At 41.3% G+C, this 25840-nt stretch overlaps 1 protein-coding gene across 1 annotated transcript in view; it reads right to left on the bottom strand.

The window, feature by feature from the left end:
* Nucleotides 1-25840, bottom strand: part of psme3ip1 (proteasome activator subunit 3 interacting protein 1) — a 163011-nt gene that overhangs the window by 112999 nt on the left and 24172 nt on the right. The window contains exon 2 of the mRNA XM_063066740.1: nt 12638-12776. Within this exon, the coding sequence (XP_062922810.1) occupies nt 12638-12761 (124 nt within the window). The 5' untranslated portion in view covers nt 12762-12776. The remainder of the gene's footprint in view (nt 1-12637; nt 12777-25840) is intronic.

Here is a 25840-nt window from a genome sequence, read left to right as displayed (position 1 = left end):
GCCACCCTCCAATCCTCAGGAACTAATCCAGAATCTAAAGAGTTTTGAAAAATTATTACTAATGCATCCACTATTTCTTGGGCTACTTCCTTAAGCACTCTGGGATGCAGACCATCTGGCCCTGGGGACTTATCTGTCTTTAATCCCTTCAATTTACCTAACACCACTTCCCTACTAACACGTATTTCCCTCAGTTCCTCCATCTCACTAGACCCTCGGTCCCCTACTACTTCTGGAAGATTATTTATGTCCTCCTTGGTGAAGGCAGAACCAAAGTAGTTATTCAATTGGTCTGCCATGTGCTTGTTCCCCATGATCAATTCACCTGTTTCTGACTGTAAGGGACCTACATTTGTCTTAACCAATCTTTTTCTTTTCACATATCTATAAAAGCTTTTACAGTCAGTTTTTATGTTCCCTGCCAGCTTTCTCTCATAATCTTTTTTCCCTTTCCTAATTAAGCCCTTTGTCCTCCTCTGAATTTCTCCCAGTCCTCAGGTGTGCTGCTTTTTCTGGCTCATTTGTATGTTTCTTCTTTGGAATTGATACTATCCCTAATTTCCCTTGTCAGCCACGGGTGCACTACCTTCCCTGGTTTATCCTTTTGCCAAACTGGGATGAACAATTTTCTATTAATAATGAATAAAATGGTTTTCTTTTGAAAACAATAATGATTTACATAGCACAGCTGGGAACAGAGTTAGTCAGCTCAAGAGTTAATCAGCTGAATGACTGATTCATCTCATCCATCACTGAGATGAAGACGTCTGATTTTTGTGTTGCAGTGTGCTAATGTTAATTATTTTAATACACAAGTTATTCCAATTTCTCAACAATTTTTGGCATGTATTCAAAACTGCTTTTGCTGATTTTTTTTATTATCAACCAAAGCTTTGAAATTATGTCTGTGGCTTAGAATTATTATGCAGGAAGAAAAATACAAAGAAAGGAATCCTATCGTGGACCACAACGATATCACATACGTGCAGGTAGTTCTAGGGCAGGTAAAGGGTTGTTTCATGCGCATTGTCTCTAATTCAGGTCTAGATCCTCACCAAAGCATTCTCAACTTCTTCCGATTTAAACACATTAAATCCAGTTCTTACAGCAAAGTAGTCCAAACTACAATGTTTTCAAGCCTTGTTTAGAGTATCAACACCGTAATTGTTTTGATCCTACTAGTTGCCTAGGTACCATCCTACATCCACCACATCATTCATTCCCACATATTTTCTCTGGTATTTAACCAACACGTAGTACATATCATTGGATTACACCTGGTGAGTTTACCTGAAAAGGAATGGAAATCTAAAATTATAGTGCAAATTGCTAGAAGCATATAGCAGCTCAAAATACACTTGATATAAAAAGAGTTCTGATGAAAAAATTCAAAATGAAAGCCAAATTTTTAGACAGATTTTGGCATTACTTTTAGCATGCACATTACTTTCACCTCAGAGATATTGAACAGCACAGCACAGAAATAGGCCCTTCAGACACATAGCCCATACTAAACCATTAATCTGTCTAGTCCCATTGCCCTGCATCAGGACCATTGCCCTCCACACCTCTAACATCCACGTACCTATCCAAAATTCTCTTAAATGAAGTCAAACTCACGTCCACCATTTGCGCTGGCAGCACATTTCAAAATCTCAGCACCCTCTGAGTGAAGAAGGTCCCCCTCATGTTACACTGAAACATTTCACCTTTCACCCTTAACCCATGACCTCTAGTTACAGTCACACACAATTTCCGTGGAAAAAGCCTGCTTCCATTTACCCTATCTTATAGCCCTCATAATTTTCTATACTTCTATCAAATCTCCGCTCAATCTTCTACGTTCTAGGGAATAAAGTCCGAACACATTCAACCTCTCCCTGTTACTCAGGTCCTCGACTCTCAGCAACATCCTTGCAAATTTTCCCTGCACTCTTTCAATCCTGTTTACATTTTTCCCATAGGCAGGTGACCAAATTTGCATACAATACTCCGTATTAGGCTCAGCAACGTCTTATACAACTACAACATAATATCCCAACTCCAGTACTCAATTCATTGATTTATGAAGGCCAGAGTAACTAAAGCTTTCTTTTCAGCCCTATCTACCTGTAATGCCACTTTCAATGAATTATGGATCTGTATTCCGATATCCCTCTGTTCTACCACACTCCTCAGTGCTTTACCACTCACCGCGTAAGACGTGCCCTAGATGGTCCTCCTCATACTTTTCTGCATTAAATTCCATCTGCCATTTTAAGCCCATTTTTCCAGCTGGTCCAGATCCTGCTGCAAGCTTTGATAGTCTTCCTTGCTGTACTATATCCCCATTCTTTGTATCATCTGCAAATACGCTGATGCAGTTTACCATATTATCATCGATATCGTCAACAATGGACCCAACACCTAACATGTGGCATAGCAGTAGTCACAGGCCTCCAGTCAGACAGCCAACCTTCTACTGCCTTTCTCTGGCTTCTCCTACAAAGCCAGTGCCTAATCCTATTTACTATCTCATCTTGAATGCCAAGCAACTGAACCTTCTTGACCAACCTCCTGTGCAGGACCTTGTCAAATGCCTTGTTAAAGTCCATGTAGACAACATTTGCTGCCTTGCCTTCATCAACTTTCCTTGGTAACCTTGAAAAACTCCAAGACTGGTTTGACTCGACCTACCACGCACAAAGCCATGTTGACCATCCTGAAACAGTCCCTGTCTATCCAAGTACTTACATATCTGGTCCTTTAAAATACCTTCCAATAAACTTCTCACTCCTGATGTTAGGTTTACCAGCCTATAATTTCCTGGCTTATTCTTGGAGCCTTTTTTAAACAATGGAACAGCATTAGCTAACTTCTGTTCCTCCAGCAGCTCGCCTGTGGCCAAGGACATTTAAAAATATCTCTGTAGGGCCTCTGCAATTTCTGTACTTACCCCGACAGGGTCCAAGGGAACATCTTGTCAGGCCGTGGGGAATTATCCACCCTAATTTACCTCAAGAAAGCAAACACCTCCTCCTCTGTAATCTGTATAGGGTCCACGACCTCGCTGCTGCATTCCCTCATGTCTATAGACTCTGTGTCCGCCTCCCAAGTAAATACAGACACAAAAAATCCATTTATGATCTCCCCCATCTCTTTTGGCTCCACGTGTAGATTACCATTCTGATCTTCCAGAGGACCAATTTTGCCCCTTTCTATCCTTTTGCTCTCAATATATCTGTATAAGTCCTTATGATTCACCTTTACCTTCTCTGTGAAAGCAAACTTATGCCTCCTTTCAACCCACCTGATTTCCTTAAGTGTTCCCTTGCATTTCTTATACTTCTCAAATACCTCATTTGCTCCTGCATGCCTATACCTGCTATGTACCTCCTTCTTTTTCTTAACAGTGCTTCAATATCGCTTGAAAACCAAGATTCTCTAAACCGGTTATCATTGCCTTGCATTCTGACAAGAACATTCAAACTGTACTCTCAAAATTTAATTTTTGAAGGCCTCCCATTTACCAAAGACACCTTTGCCAGAAAACAATCTATCCAATCCACCCTTTCCAGATCCTTTTTGATACCATCAAATATGGCCTTTCTTCAATTTAGAACCTCAACCCAAGGACCAGAACTGTCCTTTTCTATAATCACCTTGAAATTAATGGCATTCCACTATACAAACTTCTGCCCTATCTTATTCCCTAATAGGAAATTCAGTATCACACTCTCTTTAGTTGGGACTTCTGTGTACTGACTAAGGAAACCTTCCTGAACACATTTAACAAACTCTTTTCCAACCAGCCTTTTCACTGTATGAGAGCAGTAGGTCCTGTCTAACCAATCTTTTAGAGTTTTTGGAGGAAGTTACCAGGAAAGTTGATGAAGGCAAGGCAGTAGATGTTGTCTACAAGGACGTTCGCAAGGCATTTGACAAGGTTCCACATGGAAGGTTGGTCTGGAAGGCTCATTCTCTTGGCATTCAAGAGGAGGTAGTAAATACGACTAGGCACTGGCTTTGTAGGAAAAGCCAGAGAATGGTAGTAGATGGAGGGCTGTGGCTAATGGAGAGTGGCAGGAATTGGTGCTGGGTGCATTGATGTTTGTCATCTATATCAACAATCTGAATGACAATGTGGTTAACTGGATGAAATTTGTGTATAACACTAAGATTGAGGGTGTAGGGGACAGCGAGGAAGGTTATCAGAGCTTGCAGCAGGAACTGGACTAGCTGAAAAAATGGACTGAAAAATGGCAGATGGAATTTAACGTAGAAAAGTGCTAGGTGTTGCACTTGGCAGGACCAACCAGTGTAGGTCTTACGCAGTGAACAGTAGGGCACTGAGGTGTGCAGTAGAACAAAGGGATCTGGGAAAACAGGTCCATAATTCATTGAAAGTGGTGGCATGGGTAGATAGGGTCATAAAGAAAGCTTTTGGCACATTGGCCTTCATAAATCAAAGTACTGAGTACAGGAGATGGGATGTTATGTTGAAGTTGCAATAAGACATTGCTGAGGTCTAATTTAGAGCTGTGTGCTCAGTTTTGGTCACCTACCTACAGGAAAGACTAAGTAAGGTTGAAAGGGTACAGAGAAAATGTACAAAGATGTGCCGGGACTGGAGGACCTGAGTTATAAGGAGAGATTGAATAGATTAGGACTTTATTCCTTGGAACATAGAAGATTGAGGGGAGATTTCACAGAAGTAAACAAAATTATGAAGGGAATAGATAGGGTAAATGCAAGCATACTTTTCCTACTGAGGTTGGTGGGACTGCAATCAGAGGTCATGGGTTAAGTGTGAAAGGTGAAAATCTTAAGGGCAACATGAGGGGAAACTTCTTCACTCAGAAGGCCACGAGGGTGTGGAATGAGCTGCCAGTGCAAGTGGTTCATGTGAGCTTGATTTCAATGTTTAAGAGAAATTTGGATAGGTACATGGATGGGAGGGATATGGAGCACTATGGTCCACCTGCAAGTCAATTGGACAAGGCAGCTTAAACGTCTCGGCACGTACCAGATGGACCAAAGGGTCTGTTTCTAAGTTGTACTTCTCTATGACTCTCAGTCCAAGACAATAAGTAGAAAGTTAAAATAACCTACTATCACAATCTTAGGTTTCTTGCAAGTTTGCAATCTCCCAAAAAATTTGCTCCTCTAAATCCCGCAGACTGCTGGGTGATCTATAATATAATCCCAATAACATGGTCATAACTTTCTACACCTCAGTTCTACCCATAAAGTCTCACTAGATTTGGCCTCCAGTCAGTCCTGGCTGAGCATTGTCCTGACATTTTCCCTGAGTCATAATGCCACCCCTTCCTCTTTAATCCTTCCCACTCTATCACGTCTAACACAACGGAACTCCGGAACATTAAGCTGCCAGTCCTGCCCTCCTGCAGCCATGTCTCACTAATGGCTACAATGTCATAACGCCATGTGCCAATCAATGCCCTAAGTTCATCTGCCTTTCCAACAATACTCCTTGCTTTGAAATATATGCAGCTCAGAACGTTAGTCCCACCATGCTCAATCTTTTGACTCTTGACTTTGTGTTGTTACATACCTCATGGGTATCTTATGACCATGAGGTAATTGAGTATCTGATGAGCATGATGTAATGGTCTTGTGGAGGTCACATAATGTAATTTTCCTGCCAGTGTGAGGTCACGTGATGACATGTTCACCACGGGTATAAAAGGGAGACCCCTGGGGTGACGCAGTTAGCTTTCAGTTTAGTTCGTTATTTAATTCGTCAGATACTCCGTTATGCTGCGTATTCGTCTTATGACGCAGTTTTGTTTTGAAGTGGAGTTCTACTTTCTATTGTAAGTAGTATTGGAGAGTGAAGACCGTACCAAAGTACAGGAATTCACCGAGTCGAGTACAGCTGATATCGTTTGGCAGTTTTGGAAAGGATCGACCTTTATTGAATCTTCATTCAAGAAAAAAAGTGACCTGCATTTGAGATATCCTCTGCTAAAGCAGGAAGGATTGCGGTGTCTATTCCAGAGGAAAAGGTCAGTTCCCTTAAACCGTTTTATTTCCATCACCATGAATCCTGCGGACAAGGCAGATTCCTGCTGGGATCAGCAGTAACGTCACGCCTTTGAGGAATTCTTTACTTCAGGAAAGTCTCTCCTAATTGACTGTATAAACCTTTTGGACTTTCGAATTTACCATTCTAAGAACTGTGTTCGAATTTACCACTTTAAGAACTGTTTTCGCATTCACCCTTTTAAGAACTGTTCCAGAGTTGCCGTATAGCAGTTAACTTCCGGTTAAGTTAGTCGTTTGAATATTTTTCGCTATTGTTGAGCAGAGTTTAATAAATGTTTGTTTTGTTTTTATAAAACCTGACTCACTTGATATTCATTGTTGCCGGTCACATGACAGTATGTAGGATTACAACACCTTTCCCCACAACCACTCCACTATCTGTTCTGGCCCCCTTCAGTTCAGGTGCAAACCATCTCTTCTATACAGGTCCCATCTTCCCTAGAAGAGAGCACACTGCTCCAAAAATCTGAAGCACTCCCTTCTGTACCATCTCCGTAGCCATGTATTAAACTGTATGATTTCTGGTCTCACTAGCATGTGGCAACGGTAGCAATCCTGAGATAACAACCCTGGAAGTCCTGTCCTTTAACTTAGCACCAAACTCCCTGAACTCACTTTGCAGGACCTCATCACCCCTCCCACCCATGTCATTGGTACCAATATGGACCACGACCTCTGGCTGCTTACCCTCCCACTAAAGAATGCTGTGGATTCAATCAGAGATGTCTCTGACCCAGCACCCAGGAGACAACATACCTCTTGGGAATCTCAAAGTTATCCACAGAATCCCCTTTCTGTTCCCCTAACTAATGAATCCACTTTCACTAAAACTTGCCTCTCCTTCCCCCTGCTCTTCTGAGCCACAGAGCCAAACTTAATGCCAGAGACCTTACCAACGTGGCTTTCCTCTGCTAGGTCATCCCCTCCAACTGCATCCAAAGAGGTATACCTGTTGTGAACGACCACAGGGGTACTCTGCACTATCTGTTTATCCCCCTACCCCTTCCTGACAATCACCCATTTATCTGTGTCCTGCGCCTTGGGTGCACTATCTTCCTGTATGTCCTATCTATCAACCCCTCACCCTCACAAATGATACGGTGTTCATCCGGTGCCAGCTCTAACTCTTGAACACAGTTCGTTAGAAGCTGCAGCATTAATCATTGTAATATGAGTGGTTGGCTTATTTACCAGTCAAAAACCACTTCCACCGTGTCAGTCCTTGATTGGCCCATTCAAAGGATGCGGTAGCTCTTTCCCATTGGTCACCTTGCACGTCACAGCACCGGTTTCCAGTCCTGGGTGCCTCGGGGGTATAAGAATAGCATGTGTGAGAGACTCCGTCTCTTTCCTTTGACTCTAGGGCTCGCTACAGGCTGAAGTTGCGACCAGCACTGAAGAACCACAGGGAAAGAGCACTGCAGACACAGATTGGACCTCTGCGTTTATTTAGTTGAGTACTCATTTGTAGCACGCTTAGTTCTGCAGTTTTCTAACTTGGGGAAATTTAATGGGGTAGCTGTTAATTAAAAAAGGTTAAAGGATATGTATAGTGTTATAGTTCTAAACTGGGCATCTAGCTAAGCAAGTGCTTGTCTACAAGCACTTGTTTAGCTAGATGCCCAGTTTAATGTTTTACTGTTCATTTATAAATAAATCGTTAATGTACTCACTCACCGTCTGTGTCTTCCATTTCAGTCACTTGATCCGCAAATCTATTTCCACATTACAATCCTCAGGGACACTGTACGTCCACCTGCCTTCCCACATCCTGCAAGAAGAGCATTCCACTATCCTGCCTGGCATCCCCACTGTTCTAAATAAGCTATAAAAAAATAAAGACAGGATAAATAACAAAAAAAAATTCTATTTACAGCCATGCCTCTCCTCATCAAAATCTCGATGAGGTAAAGTTTCAACTCCCCACTCTAACACTGACCCACTTACACAGTGACCACTCCACTTAAACTTCTTTTTATTTGATCTTGCCAAGTGCATAATTATGAGCAATCCAATGTTTCCCCGGGAAAAGTGAAATGCAAAATGTACCAACTGCCCCCGCTTGCTTCTTTTAAACTCTCTTTCCCTCGACACAATCCAATGTCTCCTTGATCCCAACCAATTTCTTTCTCCAGTACTTGTTTCTTCTCATTAATTAGATTCTTGCTTAGATTTCTCATTGCTTTGGAAGATGCTATATTAAAGGTATAAAATAGATGTGTAAAAATTAGAGATCAACAATCATTTGCTGCATTAATAAAAACTTGACTCAAATTTAAAATTTTATACTGGGGACCAGCTCCATAAAATTTACTGCACTTGGTCAGTATGATGGTAAGGACATGCCATTTATTTTTACCAAAGCCAAGATATATTGCAAGAAGCCCAAATAATTAAAAAATGCTCATTATCTACTTTAATTTAAAAAAAAATCAGTTGATTTCTTGGAATATGTGCACTAAAAACAAGATATTGTAAAATCACTCCAGCATCCTGGAATACCATGCAAGATCAGACTGGTTTTTGTCTGGAGTTTATTTTGTTAGCCGATTATCAAATATGTCTTTGCCAAATTATTTTATAGCCATCTTCAAAAGTAATCTGCAGAACTGGATGTCATAAAGACTTAATAATCAGACATGACAAATAGCAGGTCATTGGATTAGAAGTTCAACTTCACATCAAGCACAATACAAATATTACAAATAATTTATTTCAATAACTAGCAGTTGCTGGGAGTGTGGGGAGCAAATAATATCTTTCAAACCAGACCCCTGTATTTTAAAGATTTACGTAAAGAGAAAATTGTCACTTGAATAATCAAACTAGAAAGTGCTAGAACTACTCAGTAGGTCTGGAGAGAAACACAGTGGTAATATTTCAGGTTTTTGACTGTTCATCGCAATCGGGAAAAGTTAGAAATCAAACATGTTTTAAGTTCCACGGAAGAGAAAAAGGGATGGACAAAACAAAGGGAATGTATGCTAAAGGTTGGAGACCGATGTAATACAACTAGTAGCTAGTTACAGTTGATCTGTACACAGGAGATATCAGACATCCCACCCTGTAAAAACTCATTTCAGGGAGGTAGCACCATCAATTTGCGGGAGACTCCCGGAACTTCCGGGAGAGGTGGGATGTCTGCAATAGAATAGCTCCTTAGCAGCTAGTCAGCTAGTTTAATAACGTTAGCTATGCTGATGAATGAATGACACCTGTTAAACTCACCTCAGCATGTCTTTTACAGTCTTAACCCACCGTGGGCAATAGAAAAGTCACTGTTGCAAACAGTGCAGCGAGCAACACTGTCATTATTTTTGACCCCTATTGGGCAGGGGTACACTTTAGTGTAGTCAGGGGTGACATACGTTTTATATTTTCTTTTTTTATGGAACACTGCCATGGCGCGCGCTCGCACTCTCTCTCTCTCTCTTGCTGGCGGTCTCTCGCGCTCTCGCTTGCTTTCTCTCTCTCTCACACTCTCTCTTGCTTTCTCTCGCACTCTCGCCTGCTTTGTCTCCCGTGTTCTCGCTTGCTTTCTCTCTCTCTCTCGCTTGCTTTCTCTCCCGTGTTTTCGCTTGCTTTCTCTCTCTCTCGCTTGCTTTCTCTCCCATGTTCTCGCTTGCTTTCTCTCTCTCTCGCTTGCTTTCTCTCTCTCTCTCTCTCGCTTGCTTTCTCTTTCTCTCGCTTGCTTTCTCTCTCTCTCGCTTGCTTTCTCTCTCTCCCTTGCTTGCTTTCTCTCTCTCTCCCTCTCTTGCTTTCTCTCCCGTGTTCGCGCTTGCTTTCTCTCTCTCGCTTGCTTTCTCTCTCTCTCGCTTGCTTTCTCTCTCTCTCTCGCTTGCTTTCTCTCTCTCTCGCTTGCTTTCTCTCTCTCTCGCTTGCTTTCTCTCTCTCTCGCTTGCTCTCTCTCTCTCTCGCTTGCTCTCTCTCCCTCTCGCTTGCTCTCTCTCCCTCTCTTGCTTTCTCTCCCGTGTTCTCGCTTGCTTTCTCTCTCTCGCTTGCTTTCTCTCTCTCTCGCTTGCTTTCTCTCTCTCTCGCTTGCTTTCTCTCTCCCTCTCTTGCTTTCTCTCCCGTGTTCTCGCTTGCTTTCTCTCTCTCCCTCTCTTGCTTTCTCTCCCGTGTTCTCGCTTGCTTTCTCTCTCTCTCTCGCTTGCTTTCTCTCTCTCTCTCGCTTGCTTTCTCTCTCTCTTGCTTGCTTGCTTTCTCTCTCCCTCGCTTGCTTGCTTTCTCTCTCCCTCGCTTGCTTTCTCTCTCTCTCCCTCGCTTGCTTTCTCTCTCTCTCTTGCTTGCTTTCTCTCTCTCTCTTGCTTGCTTTCTCTCTCGCTTGCTTTCTCTCTCTCTCTTGCTTGCTTTCTCTCTCTCTCTTGCTTGCTTTCTCTCTCTCTCGCTTGCTTTCTCTCTCTCTCTCGCTTGCTTTCTCTCTCTCGCTTGCTTTCTCTCTCTCGCTTGCTTTCTCTCTCTCGCTTGCTTTCTCTCTCTCTCGCTTGCTTTCTCTCTCTCTCGCTTGCTTTCTCTCTCTCTCTCGCTTGCTTTCTCTCTCTCTCTCGCTTGCTTTCTCTCTCTCTCGCTTGCTTTCTCTCTCTCTCTCGCTTGCTTTCTCTCTCTCTCGCTTGCTTTCTCTCTCTCTCGCTTGCTTTCTCTCTCCCTCTCTTGCTTTCTCTCCCATGTTCTCGCTTGCTTTCTCTCTCGCGCGCTTTCTCTCTCTCGCTCTCAAAAAAATTGATTTCCGTGATATTGTACATAATTTGCAGGCATCAGGGAGCCATTATTAATATGCGGAAGACTCCCGGAACTTCCGGGAGAGGTGGGATGTTTGAGATATAATTAGGAGATGAACGGAAACAGAGTAGAAAAAGAGAATAAATAAACACCACCAGGTCCAAGAGATATAAAACACTATGATTGCCCAGATGGAAGATGAGGTGATTTTCCTCAGCTAGAATGGTCATTGTTGGAACACTACAGGAGATGAGAGACAGATGGTGAGAGTGAAATAGAGAATTGAACTGACTGAACTATGGAGCTCAAGGTCTGAAGGATTGAACAAATGAGCGCAAAATGCCTTTAGTTCCTCATTTTACAATGCAATTCTTAAGAGTATGGTCTCACACTATACGCCTAAGTTCTGAATATAATACACTAGACTGGATGAACAGAGAGGTACATATCTGGTAACAGTACATTCTGTGGCCACTTTATTAGGTACACCTGTACACATGCAGGTAATGTAAATATCTAATTAGCCAATCATGTGGTAGCAACTCAATGCAAAAAAGAATACAGACATGGTCAAGAGGTTCACCCCCCACCCCCCGCAAGGGATCAGGATCTCCTCTGAACCAGCCTCAGAGATGGGAATGTTTTTCAGTGACCCGCCAGCAAAACACGGGACAAGACAGTTGCTCAGCAGTGGACTGCACTGTGGGGAGGAATTTCCAAACTATTACATGAGCGTATTTTTCATTAGTGAATTAAAGAAGAAATTCCCTTCCTGAAGAAGAAAGAAGTGTTGCCAGTTGGATATGGATCAAGAGGAACATCTTATCAGGATGATTTTGGACAGTTGCCATAGTTACACATACACTCAAGGGCTGATATATGACTTTTTAAGCATGGTAAGTTTATATTGAATTTACTCTTCCAATCAACATGGAAACTGAAAATTTAAATCCGTTTCACAGCAAAAAGTAAGCATTTTTCCCTCGTTAATTTTGCCATTGTCATCTAACTTTCACTGTTAGCAATGTTCCAGACTTCGAGCTGATTTATTAAGTGCTGAAATGAGTTAATTCAAACAAAGAGGATATTAATCACAATGAAGCAACAACCCTAGTTGACATAAAGATTTGCAAGAGCATTGATTGCTCTGAGAAGGTTACACTTACTGCAAAGGAACAAGGAGTACACAGATCACATCATAAACATAGGTGTTGGATGACATGAAGAGTCCTCTTTAGAGGTATTAAGATATGGAGAAAAGGAACCAGTTATATGTTTCAGGTAAATGATCTTTTAATGCAACTTCAATACAACGCATAGAGTGACTGTCTCAATGAAAACAACACTGGTCACAGGTGTAACATCGTAGTTAGCATCTCCAACAAAAAAAGGGGGAGAAGCAACACAAGTTATTTTCTCTGCCTGTCAGGTCACATTAACTGAAGCACTGCATAACACAGCTGCCTTCAAAGCAACACTTAAGAGTTTAATCAAAAGTAGTAACCAGAAATGAATGTCTATAATAATATTTGAAATAGCAACTGTTTGCGAAGAGGATTTAGCTCATTGTCTCTTCTATTCCTTTAAAATCAGTTACTTCTACTTTTTACCTTTGCACCTGGTTTCATATCCAATTTTACCATCAGAATAGATTACTCCTTTAGTAAATGCAACATAATGAAAATAATGAAGCGACATGGATAAACAAAGAACACAAAATGGAACAAAAATATGAGCAGATTCCTCAATGTAACAGCATCTCTTGTGTCAATTTGATAATCAGCAAACTGCGAAGTTTTTGCTCCACACCCTTTTACATATTCTTCAAAAGGTCAGGTACATAAAAACATCTCAGAACACAGTGCTGTACCTTCAGGATCATCAGGCTTTCGAACCTTTTCCCATTCTTCCTGTCTCACTTTGCGCCTTTCCTCTAATTCAGCCTCGGTTACAAACCGCTTCTTAATGTGGCCATCTTCAGTCCCACCATCCATTCTTCAGTGAAAAGACTGCAAAACAATAAATACATTTGACATTTACTGCTGTCCAACCATTTAATTTGCCAACATGAAACACTTAAAAATTGAACACTGACATCACATAAAAACTATCATTGTATTAAAAGTTTCCAAACCCACTGATTTAATTCTCCAACACAGAATTCAAGACTGGGCATTCAAAGAGTGAGCGCATGCATCTTCCCCCTTCTATTTCAGTCCTGAAGAAAGGTCTTGGCCCAAAATGTTGATTGTTTATTCATTTCCATAGATGCTGCCTGACCCAAGTTCCTCCAGTATTGTGTGTGTGTTGCAAAGCATCCAGATTGTGTTTTCAGTCAGATGCTCTTTGCACATTGAAATAGATCAGTTTCCTCCACTATGTGTGCAAGAACTCCATTCCTACCAATACCTTGGCAAAGATGTCCTTTGCCCTTCTAATCCCAATGTAATGTTCAAATATGCAATGGGAAACCGCTGACAACTAATGTAATTTGAAACTGCCATATTGTTTATAACAACAATTTAGGGGTACATTAGGATGTGCAAGGAAGACAACCACAGAAGCTGGATGAAAGTAATGTTAAATTAAATAAATATGTGAAGACAGTTTAGGCTAAAGGCATGCAAAAGAAAATTATTAAGTACAATTCTCAACTGAAAACAATTTTTTTTAAATTTACTCTTTATATTTTACCACTCAAATATTATAAATAATAAAACAAAGAAAATAAACACATACCAATCCTCATAGAGGGATCAGAAATGGAGAGAGTGAGCAGCTTCAAGTTCCTGGGTGTCAAGATCTCTGAGGATCTAACATATTGATTCCAACATAAAGAAGGCAAGACAACGGCTATACTTTATTCAGACTTTGAAGTGATTTGGCATGTCAACAAATACACTCAAAAACTTCTATATTTGTACTGTGGAGAGCATTCTGAAAGGCTGCATCACTGTCTGGTATGGAGGAGCTACTGCACAGGACCAAAAGAAGCTGTAGAAGGTTGTAAATCTAGTCAGCTCAATCTTGGGCACGAGCCTACAAAGTGCCCAGGACATCTTTAGGAAGCGGTGCCTCAGAAAGGCAGCGTCCGTTATTAAGGACCTCCAGTACCCAGGGCATGCAGTTACCATCAGGTAGGAGATACAGAAGCCTAAAGGCACACATTTAGCGATTCAGGAACAGCTTCTTCCCCTCTGCCATCTGATTCCTAAATGGACTTTGAAGCTTTGGACAATACCTCACCTTTTTTAATATACAGTATTTCTATTTTTGCACATTTTTTAATAATCTATTCAATATACATAATTGATTTACTTGTTTATGTTTTATTTTATTTATGTTTTTATTTTATTTATTATCTTTTTCTCTCTCTCTGCTGGATTATGTATTGCATTGAACTGCTGCTGCTAAATTAACAAACTTGACGTCACATGCCTGTGATAATAAACCTGATTCTGATTCTGATCTGAGAAAATAACTATCTTCTGTTGGGGAAACCACAACTGGTAGGTGGCTCCTTTCATTCATTAATTAATGAATGGACCATTCAATTGAATAGGAAATTGAGACCGGATGAGGTTGTAAATGAAAAAATCAAGTAGTTACCATTTGATGAAAGGAATACCTTCAGGAAAGAGATTAACTTTAATTCCCATCCTCTCCACCAAACTACTTTACTTCTATTGATTCTCATTTCCAGGTGACAAAGGTAGAAATCTGCAAATATAAATTGAAATTCTCTCTTATTCATTTCCATTCTAAAGGTCTGCTGCATAATTCAAGTTCTGTATCTTGAATGTCAATACTGAATTCATTCCCTTCACAGATTACATGTACTCATCTATTTCTAGTATATAGAGTCCCTGCCTTTAAAAAGTTTCAAATATCGATGTTTTTAACAAAGAATGACAGAGTATATAAAAACTACATTTTGGACAAGTAGAGCCATGTTCAAACTCTAAAGTATAGAGTAGCACCCAAGAAGTGCACAAGTAAGTTAAACATTATAGCAAGATGCTTCAGAATCAGAATAATGTTTAATAATACTGTCATGTGTTGTGAAGATTGTTGTTTTATGGTAACAGCACAATAATGAAAAACTATAAATTACAATAAGAAAATATATTTAAATCAAATAAGTAGTGCGAGAGTAAAATAGGGAAAAAAAGTGAGGTAGTGTACATGAGTTCATTGCCCATTCAGTAATCCGATGGCAGAGGAGAAGCAGCTGCTCTGAAAACGTTGACTCTTCAGGCTCCTGTATGTTCTCCTTATGGTTGCAGTGAGAAGAGAACATTCCTGAGTGATGGGTGGGGGGGGGGGTCCTTAATGATGGATGCTGCCTTTTTGGGGCATCTCCTTTTGAAGATGTCCTCATTGCGGGCAGGTTAGTGCCCATGATGGAGCTAGGTTTACAACTTTTTTCAGCTTTTTCCTGATCCTGTTCAGTTGCCCTCCGCACCACACGGTGCAATGTTAAAATGCTCTACACAGTACAGCTGCAGAAAGTTGCAAGAGTCTCTGGTGACAAACCAAGTCTCCTTAAACTCCAAATGAAATATAGCTGTTGTCATGCTTTCTTTATAATTGCATCAATGTGTTAGGCCAAGGATTGATCTTCAGAGATGTTGACACGCAGAAATTTCAAACTGCTCACCCTTTCCACTACTGATCCCTGAATGAGGACTGGTGAATGTCCTCTCGACTTCTTGTTCCTGAAGTCCACCATCAGCCCCTTGGTTTTACTGACATTGAGTGCAAGGTTGTTGTTGCAAGACCACTCAACCAGCTGATTTACCTCACTGGTCACCATCTGAAATTCTACCAACAATTGTTGAGTCGTCAGCAAATTTTTAGACGGCATTGAAACTCTATCTAGCCACACAGCCATGCGTGTAGAGAGTTAAACACATGTTCTTGAGATGGGCCACTGCTGATTGTCAGTGAGGTGAAGATGTTATTTCCTATCTGCACTGACTGTGGGCTCCTGGTGAGGAAGTCAAGGAACTCGTTGCAGAGTGGGGTACAGAGGCCCAGGCCCAGAGGCTTGACTGACCAGGGTAATATTGTACAATAAAAGCTAAAGACTAATGTAGACTATCAGAAATCAATCAACTAAAAATTTTGTTCCTTTCATAAGAATCAACTTGTTTTTAGACAATAGAATTTTCCCAATGCCAGCATGCTTTCCATCAGAAAATGGACAGAATGTCTAATTATTCAGCTGGAGGACACATTCTTTTATTTTCATAAATATTGGCTAATTCAAAGACCTTTCCCACACCATGAACTTGGCCATACTATGAATCTATTATGTCATTATTGATCCTACCAATACCCATTCAGTTCTCTCCTCAATGTTCATGACCAAAATTAATTTCCAGTGAATTCTCAAATTCGTTTTCAAATCTCTCAGTGGCCTCCCCACCCCCAGTCTCCAAACCCTCAGATTTCTCTACACTCTGTGATCCAGGCTCTTCAGCAAAAAACAATGTTTGTCACTTTCTAAATGTACCTTTAACTAACTGGCACTCAGCCCTAAAATCTCCTCTCTAAACCTCACCACCTCTGAAGTTCCCTCATCTTGTTCAGAAGCCAACTTTGTCGGCTTCTGCTCTCATACCTTATAATGGTCCATTTGTATTTGATAATGCTGGTTATCACTTGTGATTTCTTGTGTTAAAGGCACCATACATAAAATGAAAATTATTATCCATCAAACTATTTTATAACATGCGTTCCCTTGCTCCCACAGATTGAGTCATTTTGTTACAATAACAGCTCTCTGACAGATAAGGGCACATTATATTGAATTAGTTTTTATTCCTTAATGCAAATTGAATTTTGCAGTTAATTTTATTTACTCTTTTTTTTAAAAAGAGCCTAAAGTTGTTAGAACACACTTGTGTCCTTCTCTCTGTTAGGCATCTTCAGTGTTCCTTGTCAATAAATGCAAATGATTCGCAAGAGGGTTGTCTGTGCTTATTAGGCACTTGACTATTATAGTAGGAACACGGTGACTACATATAATCTCATTTTGTGAGTCAAGCAGAATAATCTCAAAATTAATGCAATTATAAAAGACAAGCCAGAGGTAACACAAGCTAAACAAATAAATCATCCTGTATGTTTTCCTCACTCAGAATTGAATGATGTGCAATATTAAAAAGATGTTAAAATATATGAGAATTACACAAATTCATGTTTTTTCATGACAAGTACCTCCAGGGCATATCGTGTATGTTTCATCATTTCAGTGGGTGTCCAATTTTTTTTTCATTTTACAAAACGAATGAGAAAACTAACACCTAAACAGTAAAAAAGACATTATATTCCACTAACAGAAACCATTATTTCACAGTAATGAAATATTTTCAAGCATTTAAATTCTACAAACAAAATGGGAACCAATCAAGCAACAACTCCAGCATACAAAATACATGATGTTAAAGAGGAGCCAATTATCAACAAGTCGCATTGCAACACTGCACAGAGTAAGAGAATCCACAGGACAGATACACTCCATTTATTGAAAAGCAATAATGCCTATAAAGAAGCTCGGTACTTCACAGAATCTATTTTAGTCACTGCAATGTAGTGCATTCCAAGCATACCATAGCAGCCCCGAGAGTTTCAGTGAAGCCACCTAAGCTCCGAGCCGTGGGTTGTATCCATGGCATGGTGAATCTCTTATGTCATCAAAATTTTAAGAAAACAATGTGTGTAATTGTGAACACTCACAGCGAACATGAACACACATCAATTCTTCCAACTTTTGACTACATCTAGAAGTTAGCACCTGATCATTATAATAATAAGCAACAGTGCAAAGCTGCACTAAATTTGATCGTATAAAAAAGGCAAGTTTAGAAGTCGAACTTTTACCTAAAACTGAACTGAAAAGACAAATTATTAAAGACCACTCCAGGAGTAAAACTGTGAAACCCTACCTTCATAAGACAATCAAGCAAGTCACAGAATAAACACTTAACAATGATTATACATCAAATCATGATTAACTTGATCCATCCCTCTGGATTTATTAAAGAACACAGCATTGTACATGACCAAAGGTGACCATTTACCCCATCCCAGGCAGGTCAAAAGATGCATACTGTTTTCTAACCGAACTGTATTTCACCACTTTTATTCATCTGCTTAAAGCTAACATTCCTTGCCTCTGCTGACTTACTGGTGGCCAGCTCCACTCATGCATCACTCCACCTGCAAACCCAACAAATTAACCAAGCCTTGACATTTTCTCTACCAATTCTAATTCAAAGCCTCCTCAATCCACAGTTCTCTGGTGATATTGAAAACCTGAAACTGGAATTCGTTCATTCTTTTCTTCAATTTAAATACATCAAGAATGCTGTTTTAAAAATAACATTAAATCCACAGTAAATATTATCAATAACTCTGGTTTTCCCACTCTGCTTATGCCCAAACACATTGAATTAATTCAATGTGGTTTTCCATATTTTCGGAACTTGCGGTGGACCAAACTCTTCTGGAGCTTTTTGAGGATGTAACTATGAAAATGGACATGGGAAAGCCAGTGGATGTAGTGTACCTGGACTTTCAGAAAGCCTTTGATAAGGTCCCACATAATAAGTTACTGGGCAAAATTAGAGCACATGGTATTGGGGGAGGGTACTGACATGGATAGAAAATTGGTTGGCAGACAGGAAACAAAGAGTAGGGATTAACAGGTCCTTTTCAGAATGGCAGGCAGTGACTAGTGGGGTACCACAGGGTTCAGTGCTGAGACCGCAGCTGTTTGCAACATACATTAATGATTTAGATGAAGGGATTAAGAGTAATATTAGCAAATTTGCAGATGGCACAAAGCTGGGTGACATTGCAAAATGTGAGGAGGATGTTATGAGAGTGCAGGGTGACTTGGACAGGTTGGGTGAGTGGGCAGATGCAGTTTAATGTGGATAAATGTGAGGTTATCCACTTTGGCGGCAAGAACAGGAAGGCAGATTACTATCTGAATGGTGTCAAGTTAGGAAAAGGGGAAGTACAATGAGATCTGGGTGTCCTTGTTCATCAGTCACTGAAAGTAAGCATACAGGTACAGCAGGCAGTGAAGAAAGCTAATGGCATGTTGGCCTTCATAACAAGGGGAGTTGAGTATAGAAGCAAAGAGGTCCTTCTGCAGTTGTACAAGGCCCTGGTGAGACCCCACCTGGAGTATTGTGTGCAGTTTTGGTCTCCAAATTTGAGGGAGGACACTCTTGCTATGGAGGGAGTGCAGCATAGGTTCACTGGGTTAATTCCAGGGATGGCAGGAATGTCATATGTTGAAAGATTGGAGTGACTGGGCTTGTATACACTGGAATTTAAAAGGATGAGAGGGGATCTGATTGAAACATATAGAGGCCACAGTTTAATAATAAGGGGTAGACCATTTTGAACAGAGTTGAGGAAAAACTTCTTCACACAGAGGGTTGTGGATCTGTGGAATGCTCTGCCTCAGAAGGCAGTGGAGGCCAATTCTCTGGATTCTTTCAAGAAAGAGTTCGATAGAGCTCTTAAAGATAGTGGAGTCGAGGGATGTGGGGAGAAGGCAGGAACAGGGTACTGATTGTGGATGATCAGCCATGATCACAGTGAATGGCAGTGCTGGCTCGAAGGGCCGAATAGCCTACTCCTGCACCTATTGTCTATTGACAATACTTCCTGCAAGTTAAACTTCTGCTGGGTCCTTTGAGCTACAAAATCCTTAATCATTGCCACTGCAAGGTGTGCTGCTATTTAAAATGATTTCCAGTGAGACCTCAAGATATTAATAGTTTCTGGATTTTAAGAGAAGTGGGTACAGTGTACACAAAAATGAAGAGAAAACAGTTGTGGGGAAACAACACACATCAAAGTTGCTGGTGAACGCAGCAGGCCAAGCAGCATCTATAGGAAGAGGCGCAGTCGACGTTTCAGGCCGAGACCCTTCGTCAGGACTAACTGAAGGAAGAGTGAGTAGGGATTTGAAAGCTGGAGGGGGAGGGGGAGATGCAAAATGATAGGAGAAGACAGGAGGGGGAGGGATAGAGCCGAGAGCTGGACAGGTGATAGGCAGAAGGGGATACGAGAGGATCATGGGACAGGAGGTCCGGGAAGAAAGACGGGGGGGGGGGTGACCCAGAGGATGGGCAAGAGGTATATTCAGAGGGACAGAGGGAGAAAAAGGAGAGTGAGAGAAAGAATGTGTGCATAAAAATGAGTAACAGATGGGGTACGAGGGGGAGGTGGGGTCTAGCAGAAGTTAGAGAAGTCAATGTTCATGCCATCAGGTTGGAGGCTACCCATACGGAATATAAGGTGTTGTTCCTCCAACCCGAGTGTGGCTTCATCTTTACAGTAGAGGAGGCCATGGATAGACATGTCAGAATGGGAATGGGATGTGGAACTAAAATGTGTGGCCACTGGGAGATCCTGCTTTCTCTGGCGGACAGAGCGTAGATGTTCAGCAAAGCGGTCTCCCAGTCTGCGTCGGGTCTCACCAATATATAAAAGGCCACATCTGGAGCACCGGACGCAGTATATCACCCCAGTCGACTCACAGGTGAAGTGATGCCTCACCTGGAAGGACTGTTTGGGGCCCTGAATGGTGGTAAGGGAGGAAGTGTAAGGGCATGTGTAGCACTTGTTCCGCTTACACGGATAAGTGCCAGGAGGGAGATCAGTGGGGAGGGATGGGGGGGACGAATGGACAAGGGAGTTGTGTAGGGAGCGATCCCTGCGGAATGCAGAGAGAGGGGGGGAGGGAAAGATGTGCTTAGTGGTGGGATCCCGTTGGAGGTGGCGGAAGTTACGGAGAATAATATGTTGGACCCGGAGGCTGGTGGGGTGGTAGGTGAGGACCAGGGGAACCCTATTCCTAGTGGGGTGGTGGGAGGATGGAGTGAGAGCAGATGTACGTGAAATGGGGGAGATGCGTTTAAGAGCAGAGTTGATAGTGGAGGAAGGGAAGCCCCTTTCTTTAAAAAATGAAGACATCTCCTAGAATGAAAAGCCTCATCCTGAGAGCAGATGCGGCGGAGACGGAGGAATTGCGAGAAGGGGATGGCGTTTTTGCAAGAGACAGGGTGAGAAGAGGAATAGTCCAGATAGCTGTGAGAGTCAGTAGGTTTATAGTAGACATCAGTGGATAAGCTGTCTCCAGAGACAGAGACAGAAAGATCTAGAAAGGGGAGGGAGGTGTCGGAAATGGACCAGGTAAACTTGAGGGCAGGGTGAAAGTTGGAGGCAAAGTTAATAAAGTCAACGAGTTCTGCATGCGTGCAGGAAGCAGCGCCAATGCAGTCGTCGATGTAGCGGAGGAAAAGTGGGGGACAGATACCAGAATAGGCACGGAACATAGATTGTTCCACAAACCCAACAAAAAGGCAGGCATAGCTAGGACCCATACAGGTGCCCATAGCTACCCCTTTAGTTTGGAGGAAATGGGAGGAGCAAAAGGAGAAATTATTAAGAGTAAGGACTAATTCCGCTAGACGGAGCAGAGTGGTGGTAGAGGGGAACTGATTAGGTCTGGAATCCAAAAAGCGTAGAGCTTTGAGTTGTGGGGAAATGTTAGGAACATGAAACTACACAGCTTCTTGCTTTTATCAACCTAATTAAAGGCTTCTTTGGTCATATGCAGTGAAGGCTTCTTTCACAATTCTCACAACACTCAGTGATTCAGGAACAGCTTCTTCCCCTCTGCTATATGATTCCTATAATGGACATTGAGCCCATAAACACTGCTTCACTTTTTAAAAAAATATTACTTCTGTTTTCCACTATTTTAACCTGATTGCTTAAAATACATATATACACTTACTGCAATTGATTTACTTACTTATTAGTTTTTTTCTTTCTACATTATCATGTATTGCATTGTACTGAGGATGTTCTACGAGTGTGTGGTGGCCAGTGCTATCATGTTTGCTGTTGTGTGCTGGGGCAGCAGGCTGAGGGTAACAGACACCAACAGAATCAACAAACTCATTTGTAAGACCAGTGATGTTGTGGGGATGGAACTGGACTCTCTGACGGTGGTGTCTGAAAAGAGGATGCTGTCCAAGTTGCATGCCATCTTGGTCAATGTCTCCCATCCACTACATAATGTACTGGGGGGCACAGGAGTACATTCAGCCAGAGACTCATTCCACTGAGACGCAGCACTGAGCATCATAGGAAGTCATTCCTGCCTGTGGCTACCAAACTCTACAACTCCTCCCTTGGAGGGTCAGACACCCTGAGCCAATAGGCTGGTCCTGGACTTACTTCCTGGCATAATTTACATATTACTATTAACTATTTATGGTTTTATTACTATTTATTATTTATGGTGCAACTGTAACGAAAACCAATTTCCCCCGGGATCAGTAAAGTATGACTATGACTAAGTTAGCAAATTTCATGACGCATGCCGGTGATAATAAACCTGATTCTGATTCAGTATCTTCATCTTCACTCGCCAACAAATTTTCACCAATAGCACCAAAATGATACAATTCCACACATGCTCAACTGAGAGGCTACACAAGCCAGCTCATCCTAAACTAAACTGAAAATCTCATGTTTTCATCTGAGATACACTTCTGACAGACATTGTAGACTTTGAAATGTATAAGCCTGATACCCAATTCTGGATCAAGAGCTTTGCACAGGCAAATGACAGACTTGGCCCTTCAGTAAGCTGGGGGCTGGGGGGGCGGGGGCTGTCAGGCAGAATACAAGAGTCATCTCAGAAAATAAATCTCAGGTGATTGTAAATACTGTACCCAAATTCATACTCTTGTACTCAACCTTCACCAACCTCAGCAGTGACACTGAAATTAGTATCAGCATTGCTGAGACGGGAAGTACCAACCTAAACTTAAACAACCCTCCCTTGAACTCAAAACACTAACAATTAATACTAAAACATATAAAGCTGTATACCTATTATTCCGCAACATGGAGAAGTAACATGGACAATTAATAGAAAACTATTTTCATTGCCTGCTTCCTTAAGTATGGCCTCTATCGTGCACTCATTAACTAGTACCATTTCTGAAATGATGAACACAAGGGATTCTGCAATGCTGGAAATCCAGAGTAAAACAGAAGATGGGAGGAACTCAGCAGGTCAGGTAGCATCCACAGAAGGAATAAACAGGCAACATTTCGGGCCAAGACCCTTCATCAGGACTCTGTGCCAAGGTACAGTGAAGTTCTGAAATGAGGCCAGTTAGCCACATGACCTGATTTTTTGTATTTTCTCTTTTACTTTGCCATCTGGGCATGACTGGCAAGACCATTATTTATTGCCCATAATTAACAGCATTTAAAAGTTATGATAAACCGCTTCCAGTCCTATTGATCAAGGACAGCAAAGAGAGTGAAAGTTAAAAACAGTATTTCCCAGCAAAGATTGTGTGCAACTTGGAATGGAATACTCAGGTGGCAGTTTTATTTTGTACCAGAATCTCGTACCAGAATCTTTGATAGAATATGCATGCTTGCAGGATGCTATCACAGTAACCAAGACAAAATACAAAAAGAATGAAATTTAAATAAGATTTGTTCAGCAGTAGTGGGGAGAAGGGAATCAAAGTAGTACCAATCAAAAAAGGGTAGCATTTAAGCTTCTCGAGAGTCATGGGGAGAAAGGGAAGATTATTCCATCAACCTGGGCCTAATTGATGACTTTGAGGTGCCACTTGATACAAAGTTCTTGAGCATCAGAATATGCATATCAGTGACCCAGTTCAGCTTCCGGCCAGTCAATGAGTCCCAGAAGATTCATGGTGGTGGATTTCAGTGATGGTAATGGCCCTAAATGTCAAGAGCAGGTCAGGTAATTCTTTCTTTTTGAAAATGACCACTGTCTGGTATATTGAGAATGTTATTTTGCCAGTTAGCAGCTCTTACCCAAATGTTTCCAGGACTTGCTAACTGTAGGCTACAGAGATGCTTATAGAGTTGAATGTTAAGGAATCAACAATCGATATCTCCACTTCTAAACATGATTGCAGGAAAGTCAAAGTCACAGAATCAAAATTATACTGCATGAAAAGGGCCCCTCAGCCCACCAAGTTTATGCTGATCATCAAGCACCAATTTATAGTAATCTCTTTTTATTCTCCACACATTCCCATCAAAGCCTCTACTCCACCTCACCCAAGCACCTCACACTCCCTTCTCAGATTCCTCTACTAGTGGCCCACACACGTGGACAGTTTTCAGCAGCAGCAGCCACCTAACCACCCAATTCTGGGATGTGGGAGGAAACCAGAACATCCAGAGGAAAATAATATGTTCACAGAAGAAATGTGCAAACTCTGAACAGCGCTCGATGTCAGGCTGAAGGCATCTGCTAAAACTGCGAAGTAGCAGCTCTATCTGCCCAGTGTTTCCAACCATCATGAACGTATCTATAGTAATCCCATTCTCCAATACGAGGCCCATAGTTCTCTACCCTATGGCATTCAAAGTACTCTGGACTTCTGTTCCAGATCCAGCACGTTCTAAATTTCAATATCATTCTGGGTGAAAGAAATTATTCCTCTATTCCCTCTGAATCTACTCATTTTAAATCTATATCCCCTGTCATAAATGCCTGCTAAGGGGAAAAACACTTCTCAATATCTGCCGTAACTGTGCCCATATTTTTGTATGCCCCAATTAGGACCCTCTTTGCTTTTTCCGCTACCAGGAAAAGAAACACATCAAATCAAGTCTCTCCTCACAGTTGAAATACTCCATCCTAGCCAACATCCTGGTGAATGACTTCTCCGATGTAATCCCTCCAGTGCATTTTTCAGGTATACAAGCACTGTAGTTGTAACTCGAACAGCTCGCCCAGAGACCAAGGATTGTTAATCTAGAGTATAGTTTATTAGTCTGGTAACTTATTTGCCATGTTACTATCATATCCAACTAATATTGCCTGAAAATCTGGTTCATTTCACAACACCCAATTAAGAATTGCCTTTCCTCTAGTGGGCTCAACCACAAGCTGCTCTAAAAAAAACATCTTGTAGGCATTCTACAAATTCCCTCTCTCAGGATTCAGCACCACCCTTATTCTACCAATCTACCTGCATATTGAAATCTCCCATGATTATCATAACATTGCATTTTCTATTTCCCATTGAACTTTATATCCCACATTCAGGCTACTGTTTGGGGGCCTGTATACAACTTTGATCAGCGTTTTTTTAGAACATAGAATGGTACAGCACAGTACTATTTACCCTTGCACTTTCTTAACTATACCCACAAAGATTTTACATCTTCCAATCCCACGTCATCTCTTTCCAAGGATTCGATTTCATTTTTTTACCAACGGAATCACCACACCCTCTCTGCCTACTTGCCAGTCCTTTCGAAGAAAGGTGAATCCTTGACTTGCCCAGCAACCAGCTGAAGCTCTCCATAGCGAATCAACCTCCTGAAGGTGCACTTGAAAAATGACTTGCAGAGATTGCAAAGAGATCCACTTATTCTACATCAGAACTTTTTGCTCAGAAACAGCAGCTTCCAAGAATCCAAATCTTTTTCCCTTGGACAATTGAAAAGCCATCATTTCCATATATATTCTTGTCGTTTTTTTTGTATTCATTGATTACTGAGAAAAACGTGTTAATTCGGATCAGTGGAAGAGGAATAAGAAGTCCTATTCCTCAAACTGACTTAGTGAAATAAAGTACCAGAAGATTTGCTGTCCTGTTATTTGTTGAATCTAGCTTTCAGTGTATTACTTACAATGATTCCTATGTTACAGCAGTGCCTGCATTTGGAAAGTTCTTTAGTTCATTATGAAACTCTTCAAGAGATCTAGAAAGTACACACACCTCATTAAGAACATGCCAAAAGTGAATATCCCAGAACGTGGCCTTTAGGATAATATTATACAAGTCTGTCACCATTAAAAAAAAATTGGTTGGAAAATAAATTTTCCTTTCATGCACAGACACCAAGCATCAACTTCAGAGGGGAGGAGGGGGGCAGAGGGGCATTCTAAGAAAATCTATTTGTGAATCGTGATATTAAGTAAAGACGAGAGGAAAGAAACAAATCTCTGTGAGCTGTT

Source organism: Mobula hypostoma, chromosome 14 (assembly GCF_963921235.1).
Source record: "Mobula hypostoma chromosome 14, sMobHyp1.1, whole genome shotgun sequence".
Classification (NCBI taxonomy): Eukaryota; Metazoa; Chordata; class Chondrichthyes; order Myliobatiformes; family Myliobatidae; genus Mobula; species Mobula hypostoma.
Note: the sequence above shows the minus strand (reverse complement) of the source record. Positions and strands in the feature narration are given on the sequence as shown.